Source organism: Rhinolophus sinicus, linkage group LG02, assembly GCF_036562045.2.
Source record: "Rhinolophus sinicus isolate RSC01 linkage group LG02, ASM3656204v1, whole genome shotgun sequence".
Classification (NCBI taxonomy): Eukaryota; Metazoa; Chordata; class Mammalia; order Chiroptera; family Rhinolophidae; genus Rhinolophus; species Rhinolophus sinicus.
In genome coordinates this window covers 151570958-151595271 of record NC_133752.1, presented here as the reverse complement: position 1 = coordinate 151595271, position 24314 = coordinate 151570958, and the positions used below count along the sequence as shown (strand labels likewise).

The window sequence follows — 24314 nt, the reverse complement described above, 5'->3', positions numbered from 1 at the left end:
CTTACAGATGGAGAGATGAAGGCAGAGATTCACTTAGAAACCTGAGGTTGAATTCCAGCTGTGCTGCTTCTGCTAAGCGTTCTGAAACTTTCTGGAAGCAGTTTGCATGTGTGTCCATGAGCATGGAGATGAGAGGTCTGGCAGTGGAGGGGTGAAGGGAGGCAGTGGTGTGTCCTGCCTGAGCCCTGGCAGACGTACCTGCTGAGCAAGTGCAGGGCCCACTTCCTCCATTCGCCCTGCGCCCTGCTGCTCAATACCTACTCCGGGGTCATCGTCAAGGCCGAGAGGTCCCTCTTGGGGCAGGACAGTGGGCCTTCCCCTGCCAGGCTCAGTGCCACAGGGAGCAGAGAGGAGGGAAGCCCTGCCTAGAGCATCCTCAGGTGTGCTCCTCGGTGGGAAGGGTCGTTGTAGCAGCTGGTTCCCATGGGATGTGCTGCAGAGAGGACTTAATGCCGACAGAGCTGACCAGGACCATTCTCATCACTGACAAGAAACCCTGACTTCCTCAAAGCCTGTTAGGCCTCGGCAAGGGATGGACTCCCCTGGGAAGCCTCTGCCTCAGTGTCCTCTTTGTCACTGGCCACCTCCCGGAGGCCGCAGTTCAGCGTGCGCTCCTCCAGACAGGCCGTGATGTGCTCCAAGCCGAGGGATAGGAAGTGGAGCCGGACAAGGGTGTGGACGGAGTTACTTGCAGCTGGGCTGTAACTGTCCTCTCAGACCACCGCGAAGAGCAGAGGGCTATGCTGGTCAGCCACAGACAGGGGCTCCAGGCTCCAGCAGGTTCTGTGGCCAAGGGGCTTAGATTTGCACAGCAGCTTGCCTGGGTCCCAGAGACCACGCATGGGCAGGAGAGCTGCTGCGTCAGTCTCTCTGAGTCCCCTCCAGGGCACAGCACCTTTTCCTCAGCTTCAAGGCTTCTCTGCCACACCCCCACCAGACTGGCCACAGAACACAGGCATCTCTGTTAATTTACGGCAACAATAGGGCTTCTCAGGGACCACCACTGCCGCACAAACAGGCCTGACCACGCCCATCTGTTTATCTTACGTGCTATGGACAGAAAAGCAGAACCACCCCATCCCCTCTCCTGCCCCCTCTACAACCGGCCCTACCCTGACACACACATGCCACACACATGTGGACACTCTCTCAGTCCACTGTGAAAACAAACCACAGGGGCCAGGAGATGGCTGGACAACAAAGCCATAAGACACAAAATCTGGAAAAAGCCTGGTATGGAGAGCTCTCTATTGAACAGAGTCCCAGCGCCGGCTCCGCTCTCCCACCCACTCCAGGGCCTCTCTGTCCCCCATTCCTTGGCCTTGGGCCCCGGTTCATTCCACTTCAAGGTCCTCCTTAGCGGCCAATCATCACAGGGGATGGCTGCCTCCACACTGCCCACTCCAGGGCCTCGAGTCCAGTCCGTGGAGAGCCCTGCCCAGCTGTGGCCAGCCCGTGGGCCCCTTGGCCCAGGCATGGCCTGACTTCCCCAGCGGGAAGCGCCTGCTCCAGCTTCAGCCCCCTCCTCATGGCTCCAGCTCCCGGGAAAGGCGGGACAGTTCCCGCTGGTTGTCGATGACCTTCAGCTGCTGGACATAAGCCCAGGTGCTGGCTGGACTCCGGGTGCTCAGGGACTGCTCCGAGCCTGGTGGGGGGGGGGGGGACAGAGCAGTCAGGGAGCGCACAGACACCACTTTGTAGAGTCCATCCCTTCCCCCTCCAAGGAGCAAATCAGCCTTCCTGCCCTCTGCCACCCACCCTGCCACTGCCTGAAGACTGATGCCCCGCCTCCCACTGATCTCTGGGCAGAAGAGCATGTGACTAAGAGCACAGACTTGGAGAAAAGCAGGTCGCCAAGAAGACATACAGCATAACACCCCTTTCACTAAGTTCAAAAACAACTACAACTAAAGAATAGTTTCTCGTGATTATACATATATTATATGAGGCATTTTGCAGATATACGTGTGTATATGTGTGTATACATACGATAAAGCTATTTTTAAAAAACAAAATAAGTAACTCAAAATTCAGCATAGTGGTTCCTACGGGTGGTGAGGCAAGGGGACAGGAGAAAAGTATGTCATTGCTGGATTGGGTTCAGAGACGTTCATTATATTATCAGAATAAATACGCGCTGAAATAAAATAAAGGGCCAATGATGAAAGTGTGGTATGAACTGTGGATTATGATTAATTCCATTTCTTGCAACTGCTGGCCAATTTAAAAAATGCAGGTCTGGAGTAAGACTGCCTGGGTTGCAACTCTATTGCTAACTAGTTATTTCTGCAAGTTATTTTAACGCTCAAGCCTGTTTATGCATCTTTAAATTGGGTTAAGATTCCACTTACCTCACAGAGCTGTTCCCAAGTTATCAGCATCACATATGCAAGTGCCTGTACGTGCCAGCCATGGCTAACTCATCAGCACCCACCCTGCCCCACTTACATGTGGAAATCCTTGACGCCTGGCTGTCTTCGTGGAGGTGGGAAACTCGGCTTCTGAGTGGTGAGAGAGGCACTGGGTGGGGGGAGAGAAGGGAGTCAGGGGGACAGGGCCAAGCAGCAGCAATGAAGCAGAGGGCTCCTACCCAAAGGGACCAGTCCTCTCACCATTGCTGTGGCTTCGGCAGTGGTGTAGCATCCGCACGGCTCTGGCCATCATTCTCTGCGGACAAGGCAAGGACATGAGACCAGGCCTGAGGGCAGAAGCCTGGCCTGGCCAGTGGGGCAGCTGGGAACCTGAGCTCCCTTTGAGCAGGGTGCTCCTAGAGACTAGGAGATTGTAAGAGGTGGGGTCATGTCTGCTTTGCCCCAGCACATGCAGAAGCCCAGCAGGGACCTGGTAATGGAAAGAACAGAGGCCAGGAAGGGCTTAGCGGAAGAGGCCTGGGAGGGGCTCTCATAGAAGGGTGACATAGTTAAGGCTGTCACCCCCCTATGGAGACCAGGCCTTCCAGTGCAATGGAGTAAGGCAGGGGTTATGTTAAAATAAGTATTCCCATTTCTATAATTAATAACTTGAGACTGTCTCCAGCCCTCGCCCCCTTCCAAGGCCATTGTCATATCTCCCAACCCACTCCACTGGCAGACGACTACTCCCCTTGAACTCACCATCTTCTCAAAGTTGATGAGATTCTCCACCAGGGTGTGGTTTCCCTCATGGATGAAGGTCATGTCTGCAAAGAGATGGGTTTTGCTCAAAGCTCCCCAAACTCCTTCCCCTTCCTGCAGCTCAGGAAAGGTGAAGGGCCAATAACGGGAAGGAAGCCTCAGGCCTATCCCACCCCCACACTACCATCTTTCTCTGGCTCCCCTCTGACCTCCTAGAGCAATTTCCATGAATCTCTTAGGCCTCATATCATAGGCCATCTAATGTCACCAATATCAGTTTGCATGTCCTAAGTCTGCTTCTAGCCTGTGGACTCCTCATTCATCTCTGTGCCCCCCAAGGCGTCAGCACATTGGAATCTCTCAGAGAGGCCTAGGTGGACATACAGACAGGTACTGTCATGGATGGGCTGGAGGCCGCACGGTAAGCACTGGTCCTATTACCTTTGAGCAGAAGAGGCATGAAGGGGATGACAGGTGGGGAGAGCTTGGTGAGGGCCAGTCGATACACTCGGTGGTTCCATGAGGGGTCCTGGAAGGGAAGAAGCCACAGTAAGGAAGGGAGGGTCCCCCACACCAAAACCCACCACATACTACAACATAGCCAAATGCTCCACCCCACAGGGAGGGCCATAGGTCCGTCCCCTGGGAGCTCAGCTTCTCCGCAACCCCAGATCTCACCAGGGCAGGCTCTGCAGCAGCTGGAAAGGTCATGTGTGCATGTGGCTTCCTGGCTTCTGATTAGCCCCAAGGAGACTTCATGGCCATTAAATTAGTCCAGGGGCCCTGAGGTTTCCTCTCTCTCTCTCTCTCTCTCTCTCTCTCTCTCTCTCGCTCATAAATTCCTTTGACCCTCTTGAGTCACATGAGGTGAATTTTATTTCTTGACTTTTTTTTTTTTTTTTTTTTAATGGAGGGCGCAGCTCACAGTGGCCCATGTGGGGATTGAACTGGCAATCTTGGTGTTATTAGCACCATGCTCTAACCAAGTGAGCTAACCGGCCACCCTGAATTTTATTTCTTAAGAGCTCCCAGAGTCATGCTGATAAAAGCATCTCTGTGTTGGTTCTCTCCTGGACATTGTCAACCCCTCCTCCTCCCACCCCCTCCCCCCAAAAGTCCTGGGGTCTAAGGTTCAGCTCCTTAACTCTTTCCTCATCTTTTGACCTTGTCTGGTCCACAGGCTTATCAAGTCTCCTGAGAGGCCACTGACAGGCCCTGGCACAGGATGGGTGCTGGGGCTGGGACCTGTTTCCCGAGTCCTGAGGCAGGTCAGCTGGAGACTAGTGTCCCCGTGATGCTCCCTTGGCACCTTATGTGTCCCAGACACCACATGTGCCCTGTCCTGGTCATCACACAGGACCTCACAGCCACAGCAAATGCTCCCCACACACACACATAATACCTACACATACTGAGGGATATAACACTCTGCACTCCCACCATAATACTAAACACCCAATCCTCACAGGCCAGAAGGAACCAGGGTTGGGAACCCTGGAAATGACCAAAGACAGGTAGAGGGGCCAAGGATCAGGGTTTCTGGAGGGAGAAGCTGAGGCCCACCACTCACCAGCAGCCTCTCAAGGGCCGAGTACAGCTTCCGGACTTTGTGGGGCAGCCGCTGAGAAAGAGAGGCAAATAGAGCCGTCACTACTCTCAGATGGGAACCCCGTCCCCAACAAGACTCCCAGGATGGCCATGGGGCCTGACCTCAGGTCTGGGATGAGGAGGCCGTGGCTTCCTTCTCCAGGTCACACCTACCTGCCAGGTGTGGGCCAGGCGGCTGATAGCCGAGTTGCTGAGGCCAAACATGACAGCGAAGAAGGAATTAAGGTTCTTTTGTTCCTTGAGGCTGTGAGCAGAAGACCCAGAGACCCTCAGGGGAAACAGCCACACCCAGAGAGACCCACATCCAGACAAGAGCCAGGTTTGGGGCCTCTGCAGGCAGTGGAGCTGCATGGATGGGATGGGGAGGCAGAGGCTCCAGAGGACTCAGGGAAGCAAGGGGTTAGCAGATTTGGAAATATACAGGGGGTTAAGAAAAAGTGGCCTCAGGACTCCGTCACACACCCCATGAGCCCCCACAGGCACTCACTGAGCTGCCAGCTTAATGAACTTCCTGAGCAGCTGGGCCCGCAGACCGGGCCCGGGGCAGAGGCACAGCTCCGTGGCCACCCAGTACTGTAACTCGTTGAAGCGGCGCATGAAGCGCTCCAGGTTGGCGGTGGTGACGTCCCGCAGGTGCTGGGGGCCCAGCACATAGTGGATCAGCTCCACCTGGGTGGGGGAAGAAGGAGAGATCAGTGTGTGTCGGGCGGGGTGCCCCGCCGCCTGCTCTCCTCCCCTCGGCTCTGCTCCCTGCACCTGGTGGATACTGTTGAAGAGGTTCCAGTCATGGTCCGTCAGCTGGCCTGCCAGGTCCTTGGCGCTCACCAAGTCCAGCCCATCAGCAGAGCCCACCGTGGGCCCCAGCTGCTCAGGGTGTGGAGTCTGCAGGTGGGAGAGTACTCAGGGCGTGTCCAAGGAATCCAGGGGAAAGGAACCAGGTGGGAGGAAAGAGTTTGGGGCAGGCTCTGTGCTCATGATCAGAAGTGTGTTGGGGAGTGGGCAGGGGTGCTGCAGGGAGTGGAGGGGCTCCTGAAGGATGGGGATTCCCAAGGAAGCATCTTCCTGACAGCTCCCCAACGCTAGGACCCCGCCTGGTAGGGCTCCTGTCCCCTGGAGAACCCCTAATGAGGGCACATCTTCCTCTTTCTCCTTAAGAACCCCCAACTGGCTCTCCCCCTTCCCCATTCTTTGGAATCCCCCATCAGCTGAGGCCCAGCCCTTTTTCTTCCCCCTTAAGGCGCAGAAGCAGCCAGAGCCAGGACCCCCCTCCTTCCTCTCTGTGACCTTCCCCCAGCACCGCCCCTACCACCCCCAAAAAACAGATCCTCCCTGGGCCCTGGAACCCTGCCTGTTCCTACCAGCTCATGCACTTCCTGTGGGTGGACAACAAACAGCCGCTCGTTGAGCCCCAGGGATGTGGCCACACCACGGGCATCTGGCTGCAGGCCAATGGCATCTGCAACGAGAGCAGAGGCAGTGCTAGGTAGGGACAGGGAGAGAGGCCAGGAGCAGCCAGAGGCAGGGTGGAGGCCCTGTCTGGGAGGCTGGGAGGTCCCTCTCCCAGTGTCAGGGTTAGACTCCTGGGCAGGTGCTCTAAACGCACAGGTGCACGTGCCCACACATCTGCACCCAAGGAAGCACACCCAAGGAGGATGAAAGGGAAGGCTTAGTGACAGGAGGACCTGGGGCAAGGTGGGAAGCCCCTGAGCCTCAATGTCCTCCTTGCCAAATGGAGACAACAAGGCTTGCCTTGACTATGCGTGGTCAAATGAAATAATCTATATACATAGTGGCTATAAGTATACGATACATACAGAAGCTGTATGAAAATGGGGAAATGCCTTACAGAAATCTCGGTGTTGATTTTCATCAGCTCCTGTGGACTAGGACCGTGTTTTTAGCCATGTGTGAGTCCCCAGTCCCTAGACCAGTAGCCTCCAAAGTAAGGTACGCAAGACCATCCATGTGTCTAGGAAAAAACGTTAGCTCTCCTACTTATATTTATTTTTCTCATCTGTTTTGCATCTCTATTTTGTGTGCAGCTTTATAAAATTATGTAACATTAGGGTAGGAAAATTATATATATGACTTATATACAAATACATACAAAGCAGGGGATTTGAAATAAAACATCGGTTACTAACAAGGGCGTCAATCAAAACAATTCAGGGATCAGTGCCCCAAACAGCGCAGGGCACATGGTAGGGCCTCAAGAAATACTAGCTTTGGGCAACCGCAACTCTCCAGGTGGCCACCAGAGGGCAGTGCTTCGTAGAGCACACATAGGCACAGGTAACCTCATCCTTCCCACTTCCTGAAGGAAGAAGGCTTTGCTAATAATAGCAAGGAAGAAGAATACCACTCTTTGCTTTATTCTCTGGATGCCCCTAGTTCCACTCTACTCTGGGCTCCAGCTGTCAGACCTGGGCTGCATCCTTCATGGACAACAGGGGTTTTTAATGTCCCAAGTTCTCCATACGCAGGTCTAAATAAGCCTCCTGCCGCCACGTCCAGCGCACTGACTTCGTACCAGGTGCCATGTTAAGACCTTTACACACAGCACCTCATTTAATAGCCACAGCGATCCGGTGTGATAGGTTCGGTTATAGAGCTCATTTGACAGACAAGGAACAAGGAAACGGAGGCGCAGAGAGGTTAAACAACTTGCCCAGGATTACACAGCTGCTTCTGAGTGGATCTCGGATTCCAACCCAGGACTGGGAGTCCACGATCTATGTTCTTAACCACCAAGCTGCTCTATGTTACCTGCCATGGCACCTTTAGCTCCTAACACATTACTAGCCCGTAGCTAACCCTCAACTATGTTTGCTGACTGACCCAATGAATGAAGACTTCTCTGATTCAAGGCAAGCTACACTCTCACTGTGGGAGCTTGGGGAAATTGCTTAATCCCATTGTGCTTCGGTTTCCTTGTCTGAAAATAGGATAAAAGTACCTATCTCATATGATTGTTATTAGGAGCAAATGAGTATGTAAGCGTGATAATAATAGCAGCAGCTAATACCGCCGGAGTGCTATGTGCCAGACACCATTCTAAACACTTCTACAGGTGAGCTCACTTAGTCCTCACAATTCCTCTATGAGGCAGGTACTCTTATCCCCATTTCGCAGATGAAAAAACAGAGCAGGGGGAGATGAAGTCTCCTGCCCAAGGACATACAGATGTGGGCTAAAGGGCTGGGGTCGAAGGCAGGCAGCAGGCCCCAGAGTTCATGCTGTGAATCTCTACCTATAAAGCACTTTGAAGAGGGGTTATCAACCTCCCATAAACGTTAGCCATCATTCACATTGACGGAGATGATAGAGATGGTAATGATCCTCATTTAGGGGATCTGGGCATGGCTCTGAGGGGACCTCCTCCCTTGGGGCCATCCTACCCAGAGACACAACTCACCGCCTGCAGAGTTGACCTTCACGAGCACCTGCCCCTTGGTCCAGCCATCCTCCTGGGCCAATGCTGCCATCACCTCTCTCACTGAGGCTGTCACAGGTAGCTGCAGGGTCAGCACTGAGTGGTCTGGCCGGCAGATGTCATAGGGGACTGGAGAGGAAGACGGGGCGGAGCTGAGGGAAGAGGCTGCTTGGTCTCCCTACCCCAGGAAGAAGAAGGCAGCAAGCAGTGGGAAAGGTCCCAAGGATGGACAAGGGCGCTAAAGGTGGGCAGCCTGCAGAGCAAGTGGGAGGCTCTGAGCCGAGAGGGGGCTGGCGGGCCTGGAACTGAGGCCCCAAGGAGTACAGCGTGCTATCCTCATCCAGGTACAGCAGTCAAGGGTGATAACAGCAGAGTGCCAGCTATGCCCTGGCTGGCTCAGACCAACCTTTGTCCCCAACTCGGATGGCACAGTTGCTGCTGGGGAGGGCCTCGTCCTGGCCAGGGAGCCAAACAGGCATGTTCCGGGCCTGAGAGAAAGAGAAAGTAAGGCCCAGAGGAGAGAGGAGAGCATGTGGGGGGGTCGGGGGCAGGGGGGGCACCTTTGTCACTGGGAGCATGGGACCCACACAACATGCACACCACCGGCAGGGCAGGCTCTGCTTGCTGCATGAACCTGAGCCAGGTAAGGCACCGGTGACTGAGGCTTCAGAAGAGACAGAGCAGGGCTGAGAATGAGTATGGACCCTCTGTGTGTGTGTCACCCCCTCTGCCAAATAGGCCCAGAGCTGTTCTAATATGAACACACCCCAGCTGTTGACCCTGGTTCTATTTTCCTTTTCCTCCCTCGGCTACCATATGCTAGTTTGCTATTTACTATATGCCAGGCTAGGTACATGCTTGTTCTAAGTATCTAAATATTTATAATAGCCCTTTGACAAAAACATTACTACTATTATTCTCATTTTGTAGATGAGATAAATGAGGCTCAGAGAGGTTAAGTAACATGCCCAAGGCAACACAGCTATTAAATGGCCCAGCTGCAATCCTAACCTGCTCCTCCCTCCCTCTGTGACTCTCAACTTTCTCAAGTGCCCTGTCCAATCCCACAACACTTCCTCTGTGGGTCCCAACCACAATGGGCTGATGGGGTGAAGGCCTCCCTAACGCCCTGCCCACCCTGACTGTCCTTTCCAACTCTGCTGTGACTCTCCTCCTCCCAGCTCTGAATGTGGCAGATCAGGTTCAGACCTCAGTTCATGGTTCTTCGTTAGATTTCCAAATCTCAGAGCTCTCCTCAGAGTTCCTCATAGCTTCTCGCACCTCCTGCACATGGAAGACTCTCAAACCTGACCACCAGCGCTGAACTCCCTTCCATGCCCTGGTCTCCAATGCCTTCTGGATCCTTCTGCATCTGTGCTCCATCACCCCAAGCTCAGCACATCCCTCGGATCCCCTCATTCTGTCTCCCAGACCACTCCTCCTGGTCACTCTCCTGGGCTCAAGGCTCCTGCCTCCCCTGCTTCCCACAGCTTGTCACGGTGTCCTGGGACTGTTCTTTACAAAGGGTCTCCTTGCGACCCCCTCCCCAGCCCAGGCCAACCCTCCAGTTTCACCTGCCCACATCTCCTCGTACCTAACCTACTTCAATCTACTCAACCATTCTCCTACATCCTCACTCCTCAGGGGCCTCCTTCTTTCCTCCTCCAATCTGCCTGAGCAGAGTGCGACGAAGCCTCCTAACACGGCTGCAAGGCCATCCCTGTCTGGTGGGCAAGCACAGCCTTCTTAGCTGACCTATGCAAGACACAAATTCCGTCAATCCCGGGCTCAAGCGCCTCCAATGGCTCCCTGCTCTGAGGACAACGACAAACCTCTCACCGTGGCCCACAGGGCCCTGTATGCTCTGGCCCCTGCCCACCTCGCCAGACTCCCCTGGCACTCCCTCTGGCACTCCCTCCTCCACGACTCTTAATGGGTGGGCGCCTCTCCCTCATACCTGCCTGCAGTCCTCCTCTCCCTCCACCCTCACACCCAGCAGTCACTGCCCAGGATGCTCTCCCCAACCCCGACCCTGAGTCAGCCCTTCCCTTCCCTGCTTTCAGAGATCCCTGTTTTAGTCCTTAGGCAGCATGAGATTGTTCAGCAGCAATGTCCCTCGCTTGACTGTAAGCCCCTCGAGGCCAGGGGTGTCTGCGAGCCCATTCCTACATCGTCGGCTCCTAGCACAGTGCTGGCACATGAGGGCCATTCCATGCTAGTTCCTGAGCGTCAGCCGTAGGCCAGGCGGCACTGTGAGCCCTGGGAAACAGAGGTCAAGGCCCCTCTGAAGCCGGCAGCCTAGAGGGATGTGACAGATACTAACAGCCAAGAAGCAACCAGTCAAATAAAACAATTCCACATGGTGATAATGCTTTGAAGAAAATCACAGTGGACACCTTGGAGGGCAGTGGCCAGTGTGTGTGTGTGTGGGGGGAGTGCTCTATATAGAGATGGGAACACAACATTTTGTCTGATATCAGAACAATAAGAAGAATCCAGGTATGCAGAGTCAGAGAAAGACAGTTGCAGGCCCTGAGGAGGGAACAAGCTTCATCTATAGAAGAAGGCCGTGAGTGTCTCCATCAGGGAGGAGGGGACAGGATGAGGTGGGAGAGGCAGCTGGACACAGGGAGCTGCCCAGGTGAGGCGTTTGGATTTCATTCCCAACGCAGCACTCCCCACAACCAGCCCCAACCTACCTTTCCACTTCTTTCTCCCACCGTTCCTCAACCAAATCTCAGCTCCTCACCTCTTCATATTCCCCTTTGCTCTCCTGGGGCTCCTGCCAGGAATGGCACTGGCCACCTCTGACCCCCAGGAGGGGCCTGCCTTGCTCTGACAGAAATGGCTGGGCCTCCCTGGCTGCCTTCAGGCACCATGCCTCACCTCCCACGTGGGAACTACTGCCTGGCTTTAAATGTGAACATAAATTACCTCCCTAACATAGAAGCCCCTTGGGGGTGAATGCGGAGGGGTGAACTTAGACCTCTGTGTCCCCACAGGACCTGGCCCCAGCACCACATGAGCCCATGTGAACACCCATCTCAGACCCAAGGGTGTGTCTGTGTGTGGGGAACCTTCCCACGCAGAGCCCCTCAGATGGGGCAGAGGGAGCAAGCCAGGCTGACAGATGTGAAAGGAGCCAATTCAGAGCAGACACCTTCATCTGAGGAGATGTATTCCCACAGCCATTTTCCAACCTGTGAAGAAAAAGAGAAGGGAGGTGAGACTGGAGGCCCGAGACCCCTGAGGGCAGGACATCACAGGGTCAGGCGCAGGGAGGCATCCAGTGCTCTGGATCCCATCCGCCCTCCTTAGAGGCTCAGAGTTTTGCAGATTTGGTGAACATCACTTAGAGAGGGGCAACACTGCTGCTGAAACTGGGACCCTGGATTCTGTGATTTTCCCAGCAGGGGAAGGAAAAAAAAGAGTTGTCGGAGGAAATGGACTTGGGTGTCAGATGGAGCAGGTGCTGGTTCAGATGAGCTCTCCCCGGACCTCAGCTGCCCCCATGGCAATGTCTGGGAGGAGGAAGGTAGACTAGGAAATTTACCAGGCGGGGCCAGCAGGAACTGGCACCAGTGTGGCTGGGTCATAAATATGTGCAGAATGGAGGAAGTGAGAACAGCAGGTGCACCTGGGATAGGAGAATGACACACAAATGACTGCGTGATGTGTGAGACTGGCTGAGCGCATGACGTGACGGTGAACAGCAAGGTGGCTGGTGAGAACAGTTCCATTGAAACAAGCAGGACTAGACAAATAAGCAACCACAGCCAACGCTCGCATGGCACGCACGGTGCACAGGGCACTGTCTGTGCTCGGAAGGCGCAGTCACTCATCCCATCCACGCAATGAGGCAGGTGCTCTCCCACTTTACAGACAAGAGCCCAAAGCCCTGAGGTGGGTGCCGGTAACATGCAGGACGGCACGGCAATAAGTGGTGCAGCCTGGATTTAAAGCCACGTGTCTATGGAAATGTAACGGCTGTGTGTGATGTCAAAGGGGTAGTAGATGGGGTTATCACTGTGTGAGGGATATAAATGATAAATATCTAACTATTACATTGTTTTATACGTCTGAAACTAATGAGAAAAAAAATGAAAATAGATAAATAATAAAGCCACGCGTCTGAGTCCACTGCCTAAGGCACTGCCAGGCCCACATATGACACATTAACTAAAAGCCAAAGCATCACCTGTGGTGTCGCCGCCTCTCCGGCCACTGCTCCCGTAGCAGGTTGCTGAGCCGGCCATCCCTGCTCACCAGGTCTGAGAGTTTCTAGGAGGAGCCAGGATGCACTTAGGTGCTGTCCACCCAGGCAGCCCAGTCCAGCCCTGCCCCACTGCCAGGTACCTGGAGAAAGCTGGTGGCCACAGGGTCAGTGCGGAGCATGGGGCCGTACAGAGCCACCCACTGGCTGACCAGCCGCAGGATCTGCTGCCTCTTGTTGCAGATGTAGGTGCTGTGCTCCTGCTCGCCGCCTCCCGCGGGCTCCACGTGGAAGGTGGGCACCAGTCAAGGGAACCACAACGTCCAACAGGGCTACCCACCACACCCTGGGCAAAGGAGGGGCAGGACACCCAGGGCCCGCTGACAAGTTGGGCCTGGCATGAGGCTGGTACTTCGGAGGGTTTGACACAGCCATGCTATGAGCAATTCCTTCTCCCCGCTCTCCACACCATCCTAGTTATCCTGAGGCTGGAAGGATATTGGTGCAGGAGGGCAGCACAGAGCTGGGCGCTGGGCATGAAGACACTGTGGGTCAGGAGGAAGTCGCTGAGGAATGTCTCTGTAGGGCAGGGATGTGGCGACAGGCGGGGCTTCAGAGGTCAAGTCCACTGAGCACAGGTAGGCACAGCTGGGGCGTCCATCCCCTAATCCCACCACGGGCAAGGTACCAGCAAGGCCCAGCCCCCATGACTGTGCTCCCCACTCAAGCCAATAGCATAGGAATGAGGATTCCCTGCCGACTGGCCCCACAGACCAATCCAGCACCCAGTGAGGTCAGATGCAGGTGTCTGGCCCTCTCCCAGGCTGCGCTTGACCACCCAATGAGTCAGAGAGCAGGCAGGGTGTCTCCTGCCCCTACCTGTTGGGTCATGAGCACTGGAATCAGGCCGCATGGCCTCCAACAGCAGTTCTAGGATCTTCTCTGGGGTGCCAGACATCACCGTATACCTAGCAGAGATGGCCAATCCATGCACTTGTGCCCCTCCTGGCCCCTCCCACAGCCAGTGCAGACATCAATAATCAATCATATCACCCTTCCCTATTTGCCAGCCCTGCCCCATCTTAGGGTAGAGGGGCGGCTGGCTCAGGTAGTACATCTTAATCCCTGGATGCCTCCCCACCTCCAGGAGGTCAGCGGGCAGAGTATGACGCGGGGGATGGCAATAAAGCCTGGGAAATGGAAGGAGAGAAGGGAGAGAGGAAGCATGGCGGGTGTGTTACCGGTTCCTGCCTGGGGTAGGGGGGCGAGAAGAGCCAGCGCCCTGAGAGGTTCTCTCCAGCACCAATACCACTTTGCCATGTTCCTCCAGCCTCATGGTCTTTGCTTCCACATCCTGGAGAACGAGCCACACTTGGTGCTCAGCACACACCACAAGTCCTCTCCCCATTCTAGGGTCCCTCCCTCCACCTCCTCCATTCCAGACCCTGAGCCCACAAGGACCCTCAGCCCTTCTCCCACCCCACTCAATGTCCACAGCTTGGATCTGCCTCTACTCCCACCCCTGCCCATCACGAAGCCTGAGCCCCTCTTCCAACCCATCCCTCCCTGGCTTCCCTCCATGGATCCCAGTCTTCATTCCATTGCCCCTTTGTACCCTAGGCTCTCACCCCTCTGTAGCCCCACCCCCTGGTCTCCCACACCGAGCTGTGGTTCACGGAGCTCACTGAACCTCCTTAGCCCGTATGGACCTGCTCACACACCCCGGGCTATGCTCCCACCTCCAGCCATCACCTCTGAGCTTTTCCATCTCCTCTCTCTTCCTGCTCCTCACTGGGTCTCTCTGGTCCCTCCTCTTGCCTCATACCACTTCTCCAAAAAAGTGTCCTTGCCATGTCCCCTGCCTTCCCCACCCCCAGCAATGGCACCTTAATGATACGGTTGAAGTCGTGCTTGTCCACACGGAGAAAATGACAGTTGTCTTCTCGCAGGATGATGGTGGCCGCCCGGGGTGCATCGTTCACCAGAGCTAGCTGTCCAAAGTCATCGCCCTCGTGCAGTGTGGTCACCAGCCCCTATATCCAGGCCTTAGTCATCGCTCACCCACTCCCCAGCCCTCGTGAAACAGAACCACGGTGGGGAGATCACCAAGGCAGGAGAAGACCTGGGAGATCAGCAGCCTCGGGTCCACAAAGGCATGAGGGCACGGACCAGGGAGCAGGTGCGACCCAGGGGGCTGGGGACGAGGGGAGAACTCACCTTGCCGTGAGTCACCACGTTGACAGATCCCTTCCAGATAATGTACCACGAGGTGCCCTTATCCCCCTGGCTGAACACTGAGAGAAGCGCAGATCAGACCTGTCCTCAGCACCTACCACATCTTCTCTGCGCCCTCCACCCATGTCCAGGCCCCTGGTGCCAGGCTTCCTGTCAATGTCTGACTTACACACAGTCCCCGCCTTGCTGTGTGGTTCAAAGAGCAGCACTGCCGCTAATTCCCGCTTCACCTGCAGGGCAGGGAGAGGAGGATCCGTGGTCAAGTCCAGGGGCAGAGGGCCGGGTTAAGGGTGAGGAGGTAGGGCCCGAAGACATGAGTGCTCAGGGGCAGAGAAGTGGCTGGGTCAAATGGCCTGGGATTCAACGGGAGGTAAAGGGCTAAGAGAGACAGGAGGATTTTCAGACAAGTATGCTGGGGGCAGGAAATTAGATGGAAATGTCCAAGCCATAGCTGGAAGGGGAGGGAAGTGCCTTGTGGCCCAGCAGCTGGGGACTCCTCAGAACAGTCACAGGAAGAGGAGGCTTCTGGGGAAAGGGGCGGGGGGGGGGGTTTGTGGACTGACCGAGTTGGAGAGGTGGGCCACAGCCTTGATGTGCAGCAGCTCCTCAAAGATGAGGTCCAGCTCCTCGTCTGTGCGCTGCCCTGGGCTGCAGGTACGGGAGGACCAGGAAGCAAAGGATGAATTATGGGCCCAGGGCCAGGGACAGGGTCCACTCCACCCATGAAGCACAGGCCTGGGGTCAGCGGGTGCCTCAGCAAGGACTGTGACCATTAACAAGCCAGCCTTTCCCAAGTGCACGCTATGTGCCAGATGGGACTAAGCGCTCCCCACGCATCATTTCAGCCCGCCCTCACCACAGCCCCATGACATGGGTATTCTATCCTCCTTTGACAGAAGAGGAAGCTGGCACGGACACTTCCAAGGTCACCCCGCTAGTAGCCAGTGGAACCGGAATTTGAACCCAGATCTGCCTGCAGCCTCCAAAGGCCACCTTCTTTCAGCCATTGCTGCCCTTCAGAGTGGGAAGGGTCTTAGAAGGCCGTGCGCCCCACACCCTCAGTCACAGAGGAAGAAACAGGTTCAGCGGTGGGAAGGAGGGCTCAGATCACACAGCAATTCCGTGGCAGAATGCAGACCAGAGCTCAGGCCTCTGGTCCAACCAGGGTCCTTTCCCTCAACAAGCAGTAAGGGATCCCCATGGAGAAGAAACTGAGAAGCTATGGATTCTGGGAGCCATGTGGGACCTGGGGTTGCAGGGTACAGGGTGCTGACTCACGGCTTTCGAAGCGCCACAGTGAGCAGGGCATCAGGCCCCCGCTGGGAGAGCAGAGCCACGGCCTCAGCCAATTCCTCCTCCAGCTCATGGACTCCCGCAGGCTCTGGCTCCGACCCGGGGAAGCGGTAGAATTGTGTATCTCGGTCCTGGAAGGTCCAGTCGTGTTTCACTGGGGGGCAGAGGCCCAGGCGTGGCGGAGGAGAGGAAATTGAGGCTGTGTGGGTATGAGGCCCCACTGTGATGCCCACCCCTCCTCACCCCCAGATGCCTGCTCCCCAAAACTGCCCAGCCCTGGGTGCCCCACCCTGGGCTCAGGCTCACCATGGCAGAGGGCAGCTTCATCTAGCAGCACCTGGCAGATTCCCACAGCTTGGCTCCGGGAATGGACCCCAAGCCCCAGGCCCAAGATTGCATCCACCAGTTCTCGGCCAGAGCAGCATTGCCTATAGGAGGGAACAGAGAAAAAGAAGGAGAGTCAAATGGCAGGAGGGGAGAGAGGAGAGGGAAGAACTCTCCGTCTGAAAGGCACCTTCCTAGGCCCAGCTCCAGTAAGATAGAAGCAAGGCCAGGCACAGATGCCTGGAGTAGAATAAAAGAAAAAGAAGACAGAGGGGCTGGGCAAGGAGACAGGCAAGGCCTCCACTCACCGGTAGAGCCTAAGGTGGTACTTTCGGTCTCGGATGAGGTTTGGACAGGTGGCCAGGAGATGTCGATGCAGCTGCTTTCCAGCCCTGAGCACCCGCTCTGTGGATGCCTAGGAGGGACAGCGGCACAGCTGGCTCAGGCCCTGACCCCTGGCCGTGCTGCCCCCCGCCCCAGCTCCACCCTCGGGCTCGTACCTGCTCCAGGCTCACACTGAAATCCAGGGACTCCTCACTGCTGGTGAGTGGTGTCTGAGGGCAGTGGGGAGAGTCTACACGTTAGTGGTAGGCCTTCAAATCCAGCTCCCGGACCCCACCCCTCCCTCTTCACTCCTACCCCTTGCCTACTTCCCAACTCCAAATACGTCCATTTAGTTATTCAGTCACCAAATACAGTAGTACCTCCCTTATCTGAAAATATTACATGGAAAATTCCGGAAATAAACAATTCGTAAGTTTTAAATTACGCGCCACTCTGAGTAGTGTGATGAAATCTTACGCTGTCCCCTGGGACATGAGTCATCCCTTTGTCCAGTATCCATGCTGTACACGCTTATACGCCACCCAGCCATTAGTCACTTACTAGACATCTCAGTTGACAGATCCACTATCCCAGTGTTCGTGTTCACATAGCCCTTGTTTTACTTAATAATGGCCCCAAAGCATAAGAGTAGTGATGCTGGAGATTCAGATATGCCAAAGAGAAGCCACGAGTGCTGCCTTTAAGTGAAAAGGTATGTATATACGTATGTATGTATATACATATGTATGTATGTATGTATGTATGTATGTATGTATGTATAGGAAAAAATGTAGTATGCATGTATATAGGGTTCAGAACTACCCACGGTTTCAGGCATCCACTGGGGGTCTTAGAAAATATCCCCCGTGGATAAGGGGGGACAACTGTAAACAAATGCTCACTGAGCACCCCGTGTGCCCAGCGTCACCTCTCCCCCACTCTGCTGCCCTACCACCAGACCTCTGTCTTCCTTCCAGACGCAAGCATTGCATCCCCACAGTTGAGAATCCCCAGATCCCCCTTCTGCTTACCCTGGGCCCAGGTAAACCACCTGGAAAAGCATGAGGAAATGAGATAAGAAGGCCTGTGAGAGGTCAGGAAGTGAGTGGCTGGAACTCTTGCTCCTGGGCCAGGGTCTGTCCCCAGCCACAGGGCTGTGGGCAAGCCTCCTGCCCTGTGTGAGCCTCAATGCAGCCTGGTATTAACAGAAACCTTGGAGCCAGACTCCTGGATTCAGATCTCTGCTCCTCCATTTTTTATACTCGCCGTGTAACCCCAAATATGATTTAATCTCTTTCTGCCTCAGCTTCCTTGTCTATAAAATCTATAAAACACTCATAGTACCAATTCAGGCTTTTGGAAGGATTACGTGAGTTAATATACATTGAATGTTCAAAGCACTGCCTAGCGTATAGTTGTATGTGCATGTTACCTATTATTACTCATCTGTGAAACAAAGGGCGGCTGCTTGCTGGAAGGCCCCTTTCCTCTCTGAAATGCTGCTGCTAGTTCATAACACTGTAAGAATGAGTAAGGCTTGGTGGCACACAGGACGGACTCCAGAAGACAGGGTTTATGTGGAAACATTGGTTAGCAATGTTTCCTGCCCTTGGTATCAATCGAGCCTCCAGGACTCCCCAGCCTGTCGGCCATGAAGCCCCTACCAACCCTTCTTTTCCTGCCACCCGAGAACTAGAATTTGTGGACATCTCTGGACAGGATGCCCTACCCTCTAAGAGCCCCTCCCCAAGGCAGAGGACTTCGCAGTTTACAAAGCACGACCATCTCTGTGATTCCCTCTGATCCTATATTATATTAAATAGAATCAGATGTGAACTAGACGGGGTAGGTATTATCTGTCCTCTTTGTTTCCCGAGGAAACAAAACTTGAGGTAACGCAGGTAACCCCCAGGTAAGTCAGTCACACATACTTGGGACACGCAGCTGGCCATGGATAAACTCGAGCTCTTACCAGAAGTGCTCATATCCTTGGTCTCATTCCATCCGCCACACCTGCCCCTTTTCCTCGCCCTTCTCCCTTCTTCTCACCAGCACTCTCTTTCCTGCTTTCCCATCTGCACTCAGGTCCCTGAAAAGGACCCGGCTGGGAAACTGGGGACAACCAGGCGTGGGGCCAGAACCCCCTCCCTGGTCCTGGCATCTTCTACTGTGTACCAGGCAGAGGCCTGAGGTCTGGCGAGTATCGGCTCCTGGCCCAGCATTGGGCGGAAGTCACTAGGTGTCCCCAGGGTATCCCTGCCCGGGTCATGGGGCCCAGCCCAGTGCCAGACACAGAGCCCTGGAGACTTAGCAACAGGAAACGAGGAGGAGGAGGAGGAGGAGCCGAGGAAGGAGGAAGGGCAGGAATGCTACCCAGCCAGCCCCCTGAGTTGGAACAAACAGTGCCGGGTGCTAATGACTTGTTGTTGTTCATGTCAAAATGCCCAGGTGGCCCCAGTCCCTGCCCCAACTCCCACTGGTGCCCACAACCCAGGCTCCAGCACACGCTCCCTTCCTGGTATTATTCTGACCGTGGAGGGCACATCAGGAGGGGAGGTGGCAGATCATGTGGCCAGGCTGGTCACAACCCAGATCCCAAATCCACGGGCCTTGCTTACACCATTTCCTGTCCTGCCCCAGGGGATGAGCACGAGGCTGAGAGGCTGGGGGCTCTGGCCCATCAGAGCTAAGGGACATGAAGGCAGCCCTCTCATTGTGCCAAGGAAAGCAGGTGCCCAGAGATGAAGCAACTTACCCAAAGTCACACACTGCTAGAAATGGAAGATCCTACTAAATAACTGCTACCAAGGCTGACCCTGTAAGTCGGTGTTTGTCTCCTATTTCGCACTGGACAGGAGGTTCAGAGGTTATATAACCTGCCCTGAGAGCTGGTAAGTAAGAGCACCAGGATTCACTCCATGGCCATCTGATTCCAAAGCCCACGTGCTTAGCCACTCTGCCCTGCCATCTCCATGGCACCTACCTCACGTCTCCCTCACTGTGCCATGGAAGCTGAGATAGTAGAGGTATCCTGCCCTCGGGAATGTGGCATGGGCAAGTCAGCTTGGAAAACACTGGGTTAAACGAAGTTCAATAGGTTTATTATCATAGCCCCTCTGGGCCCCTACCGTGTCCCTATGTACTAGGAAACTCCTAGGATCAGGGTGGGGGTATTATTCAGGGTCAGTGGTCAAGTGTGTGGGCTCTGGAGCTGGAGGCCTGTGTTTAAATCCTTGTTCTCCCATTACTAGCTGGTCGTGTGACCTCGGGCCACTTATCAACCTCTCTATGCTTCATACTCCTCACCTGTAAAATGGGGTGGTGATAACAGCACCGACCCATAGAGTTATTATGAAGATCAAATGAGTTAATACTAGAAAATGCCTGGCTTGTCGTAACTGCTTTGTAAATGTTAAAGAAATGTACCTTGGCTGACCCTGTCCCTGATCGGATGACCCTGAGTGTCCGTTAAGGGGTTCTCAGTGGGAAAGAAGTAGCTGGGATGGGTCGGGATGGAGGCCCTCACCCACTTCCTCCTCTCATGCCTGGACAGGAAGGACTCAAGTTGGAAGAGAAGGTGCTAGCTAGCTCCCCTGGCACTGGTGCCATGGCCTGCCGCACCCTCCCTCCCCGTCACTGAGTGTCAGAGCCCCACTGGCAGGTAGGCACAGAGCCAGGCAGCCGCATGGGGACCTGTCAGACCAGTTCCTTTAGGCCATGGCTAGGGTCTCAGGCCCAGCCTGTGCTGTGCATGGTGGGACAGGGAAAGGATGAAGGGGGTGGGGTGATGCTTTGGGGTGTCAGCGTTACAATCTACAGCATGAGAAAGTATACCATGGGCTTGGACTCTGCAGCCAGATTACCCGGGACCAAAGTCCAGCTTTGTCCCTTATGTAACCCTGGACCTGTCACTTAGCCTCTCTGTGCCTCTGTTTTCTCCTCTCTACAATGAGATGATGACATTAACACCTGCCTCCCAGAGCTGTTGTGAGAGCATTCGATAGGACAAAGGTAAAGCTCTTATAATAGTGCCTGGAACATAAGCACTAGATAACTTAGCTACTACCATTATTTGGACAAGTTAGATGAAAGCATGTTTTCTGAGTTAGAGCATAGAGACACCACCCCCAAAACAATCGCTCAAAGAGAAGCATCCACGCTTCTCTGAGTTCGTGAGACCCACCAGAGGTCTTCCTGATCTTGCCCCTACCTCCAGACAGATTGATCCCTCTGTTCGCCCCCAGACACCAGGCAATCTCCTCTTCCCCTCATGTTTTCCAGAGATGTTCTTCCATCCTATTCCAGGGTCACCTTTGCCAGAGCTGGTAAGTCCTTCCTATGTCTAACCTCAGGCCCTCCTGCTGTAACTGCTTTCATTTTCACTTGTCCTGGTCTAGGAGGAACAGAAAGTGCTCTCTTCAGGCCTCAGGAGGTTGATGGGTTTCCCCCTTGGTTTTCTAAGAGGCAGGCTTGACCTGCATAACTCCCAGCACTGTCCTCCTAGGACGCTGGGCTCCACCCCCGTCTCAACATCCACCCTTCACCCTATGTATGCATATTCCCTGCCTGGCACTTGTCCCTCATGTGAGCTCTTCATGGGCCTACAGCTTTACAGGTACCCAGAACCTCTTAAACATAGAAGCAATGGGCTGAAGCCACCCCACCCTCACTCCCCAGAGCTGGTCATTAGGAGGGTGTGGCCCCTGCCCCTAGCCCTAAATATCTAAGTTCCTTCTAATCACTAATCTCCACTTGCCCCCCTACTTGGCAGGGGAGGGGCCTTGTTTCTGTGCCTTTGACCCCATTTACACTCCAGCAACCCTCACCCCCACCCTTCCGGCCTCCCCAAGCACACCAGCCCTTCCATTCTGGGAGGTCTGGGGAGTCAGGAGACAGCCTGGCGGCCTCATCCACCACACCCCCCCAAGACTTGGTCCCAGAGGATCCTCTAGTGACCTCATTGTCCTAGCACCTGACCTTCCCCCCACTCCCCACCTTGCCTCTACAAGCTGGGAAGGGGACAGGAAATGCACAAGTAATTATAGCCTGAGAGGGAAGGAGGGAGGGAGTGTTCCAGCCCACTGGCTCCAAGCAGTAGCTACTGCCAGTGATTCGAAGGGGGGCGGTGGGGACAGCCTAGAAGTGACCGGCTCCCCTGCCCCCTCCAGAGCCTCATCTTGAGCATGACCCAGGCCCAAAAGGCCTCTTATCAGGAAGACCCTGGCAGGGAGGGGTTGAGGGACTGCCACCTAGATTATCCTCTCAATTCTGATTGCGAGGAGGACCCACTCATGTTGGCTGGGCTCAGTTCTCTCAGCCTCATGTTTTGGTAAATATAAATGGTGGTTGGGAGAGGTAGGAGGAAGGAGGCAGACGGTGGTGGTCACTCTACTCAGTGAGTGAGCTCTCCCAAGTCTGTCCTGCTTTCCCTCCATCCCTCCACCCCTTTACCCAAGTAGCCCCCACACACACACACAGATGGGCACACCTAAGACACACACTGAACCTCAGGTGCAGTCACTCTGTAAGTCTGGGTGCTTGGAGAAAGCTTCTATGCTGTTTTGGATCCTGCAACCATTATCCTGTACCCCACCCCACCATTTCCCCCCTCTCCTGCTCTCTCCTTCATCCTTGCAGCTCCAGAGGTGTTCTTCACCGGCAAGGGGAGCTCTGGTCATCTTAGATTCTCCAAACTTCCCAGAATCCTTCCCTGAGCCCCCTCAAAGCCAGATGCCAAGCAGTGTTCACATGACCACCTCACGCCAAGATCAAAAAGCAGAGTCCATGCAGTTAAATAAGAATGTTGCCACGGTAATGTATCAGGAACAGTAACCAAGCTTATCTCACCCCCCACTTGACCTGGCCCCCAGTATTTCATGCATGCCTCCTACCACCCTGGAGAACACACAAGCACCTAACTCAAGGCACACAGAGGTGATGGATAAATGACAAATCCCTTGCCTCTTCCCCAGTGCCTGAATGGGGGCACTTGGGCACCACATGCACACAGACACATAGTGCAGCTGTGTGAGCCACCCACACACACTGCAGCCAAGCTGCCTGACCCACTGTGCACCAGGCAGTACGCCCCCAGAGCAAGTTGGGCTACCAGCAGCATGCCCGCACTCCCAATCCAGGCCCCCCTCCAGCCCTGGTCCTTGGCCTGGGCAAGCAATGGGCACTCACCCAGCGAAGCCCCTGGATGCGGCTGGGGCGCTGGTGCTCGAGCAGCAGCTGGTAGGAGCAGCTTCGGGGCCGGTACATCCTCCTCAGCACCATGTTGAGCAGTGTCCCCTCCGGTACCACGTCTGGAAGGCCTCCCACCTGTGGTGCTTCCAGAGCTGGGCTGTCTTCCACAGTCAGGCCCACCTGCCAGCGGCTCTCACCTGGCCAGCCCACCTGTGACGTGGGAAGGAAGGCGGACAAGCATGGGGCTGGGGCAGCTGGACCAGGCCACAAGTACCCTAGGCAGCACCACTTCCTCAGAGTCCTCTGGACTGGCCTGGCGGAGGTGCTGCAACCCCGCCAGGAGCCGGGGGAGGAACAGGAAGACCTTCACTGGGGCCTGCCGGTCTGGCGCACTTAGGGGTCTCCAGCTGGCGGGAGATCGGGCCCTCCTTCCCGGTCTTCTTTGGACTTCTGCCCCACCCCGCTGCCCAAGTCCCTGCGAGGATCTCCACCATCTCCCAATCTGAGGCTATGGACTCACTGGATGCCCCAGAAATGCAGCTTCAGCTCAAACCCTTCTCCCCTCCTCCCTCACCCCTGACCAACCCTCTCTCTCCCACCCAAACTCCCCACCGTGTCTGCTTCCTCTCCTGCCCCTCCTCGCCCCTGCCCCCCCTACTCACCTTCATGTTCCTTCTCAAGCTCGCCTAGCCGTTCAGGCTTTAGCAAAAGGCTGAAGGGACCCCCAGCGAGCCCCGGTCAGCTACAATAAAGGGATCCTGGAGGGGTGTGGGCTCTAAGTCCCAGGCGCAGTGACCAGGGCCAATTCCTAGCTGGCCCGGCTGCCAGAGCAGCCAGAAGCAGGGTTGGGCGGAGAGGCTCCTCTTGGGTGGACAGAGGGCTGGAGGGGGGGAGTCCCCCCCACCAGCGACCAGGAGCCCCGATCCTTCGCCTCCGTCCCAGACGAAAGAGCCAGCTGGCACGGGGCACTGAAGCGAGGCTGCAGCTGGCACTGGTCCGAGCGGGAGCTGTCACACCCCCTGAGCTGCCCGCCCCCTTCCCCTTCCCGGACCCGCCGAGGGGCGGAGAGGAGGCGCTCTGCCTTCGCGGTCCGGGAGCGCGTAGGGCAAGGGACTTGCAGGGGTAGAGTCGGGACTCTAGAGTAAACAGAGCGGGCACGAGCTGGAGCCCTGAGAAAACCCAGGGCCCAGGAGCAGCCCTGGGATGTGTGCCGGGGCTGCAGGACCAGGGTGTCCGGGTAGGGGCAGTGAGTGGCTGCACCCGCCGCCACGTGGCCGGGAGGAGAAATGCAAACAAGGAAACGCGGGAAGGGGGAGGGGGGTGAGTCATTGTGACCCCACCCGGGAGGGAAATCCGGGCTGGGGCCGCTTCCCGGCCGGGGGCGTCTCCCTCTTGTTACGGTTCAGGGTCTCGAATAGCCCGGGGGAGAGATTGGGCTGCTTTCCCGCGGGGAATCCCACTGCCCAGCCTCCCACCGCTGCGCTCCCGTACACACATCCCATCCCCCCACTCCCTGCCCTACACACACACACACACACACACACACACACACACACACACAGGGCGTGGTTGGGGAAATTGA

At 55.5% G+C, this 24314-nt stretch overlaps 1 protein-coding gene across 4 annotated transcripts; it reads right to left on the bottom strand.

Moving 5' to 3' along the window:
• Positions 1 to 1218: 1218 nt before the first annotated feature.
• Positions 1219 to 23941, bottom strand: RAPGEF3 (Rap guanine nucleotide exchange factor 3). 4 transcript variants are annotated; one of them, XM_074325788.1, is made up of 28 exons: positions 23395 to 23941; positions 22730 to 22942; positions 16720 to 16773; positions 16528 to 16634; positions 16202 to 16323; positions 15881 to 16049; positions 15166 to 15250; positions 14772 to 14832; positions 14585 to 14661; positions 14254 to 14400; positions 13609 to 13721; positions 13247 to 13335; positions 12868 to 12946; positions 12511 to 12661; positions 12353 to 12435; positions 11315 to 11354; positions 8561 to 8642; positions 8137 to 8283; positions 6080 to 6177; positions 5478 to 5603; positions 5209 to 5390; positions 4875 to 4965; positions 4684 to 4734; positions 3555 to 3642; positions 3114 to 3178; positions 2613 to 2667; positions 2449 to 2520; positions 1219 to 1645 (listed from the first exon to the last, which is right to left on the bottom strand). In XM_074325788.1, exons 1-28 carry the CDS (start codon positions 23398 to 23400, stop codon positions 1527 to 1529), a joined length of 2772 nt encoding a protein of 923 aa, XP_074181889.1. In that variant the 5' UTR covers positions 23401 to 23941; the 3' UTR covers positions 1219 to 1526. The 4 variants fall into 4 exon arrangements, with proteins under 4 accessions (XP_074181889.1, XP_074181891.1, XP_074181888.1 ...); XM_074325790.1 differs by having other exon boundaries at positions 15881 to 16026; positions 23395 to 23694; XM_074325787.1 differs by having other exon boundaries at positions 15881 to 16094; positions 23395 to 23532.
• Between the last annotated feature and the right edge of the window lie 373 nt (positions 23942 to 24314).

What these genes read in the sequence shown, in the direction of transcription:
- RAPGEF3 (XM_074325787.1), bottom strand. An exon ending in TGTGCTGCCCTCCTGCACCA is followed by an intron (nt 12,662 to 12,867) that starts ATATCCTTCCAG and finishes ACTGGTGCCCAC; the next exon opens with CTTCCACGTGGAGCCCGCGG. An exon ending in TGGCCACCAGCTTTCTCCAG is followed by an intron (nt 12,436 to 12,510) that starts GTACCTGGCAGT and finishes GGCTCCTCCTAG; the next exon opens with AAACTCTCAGACCTGGTGAG.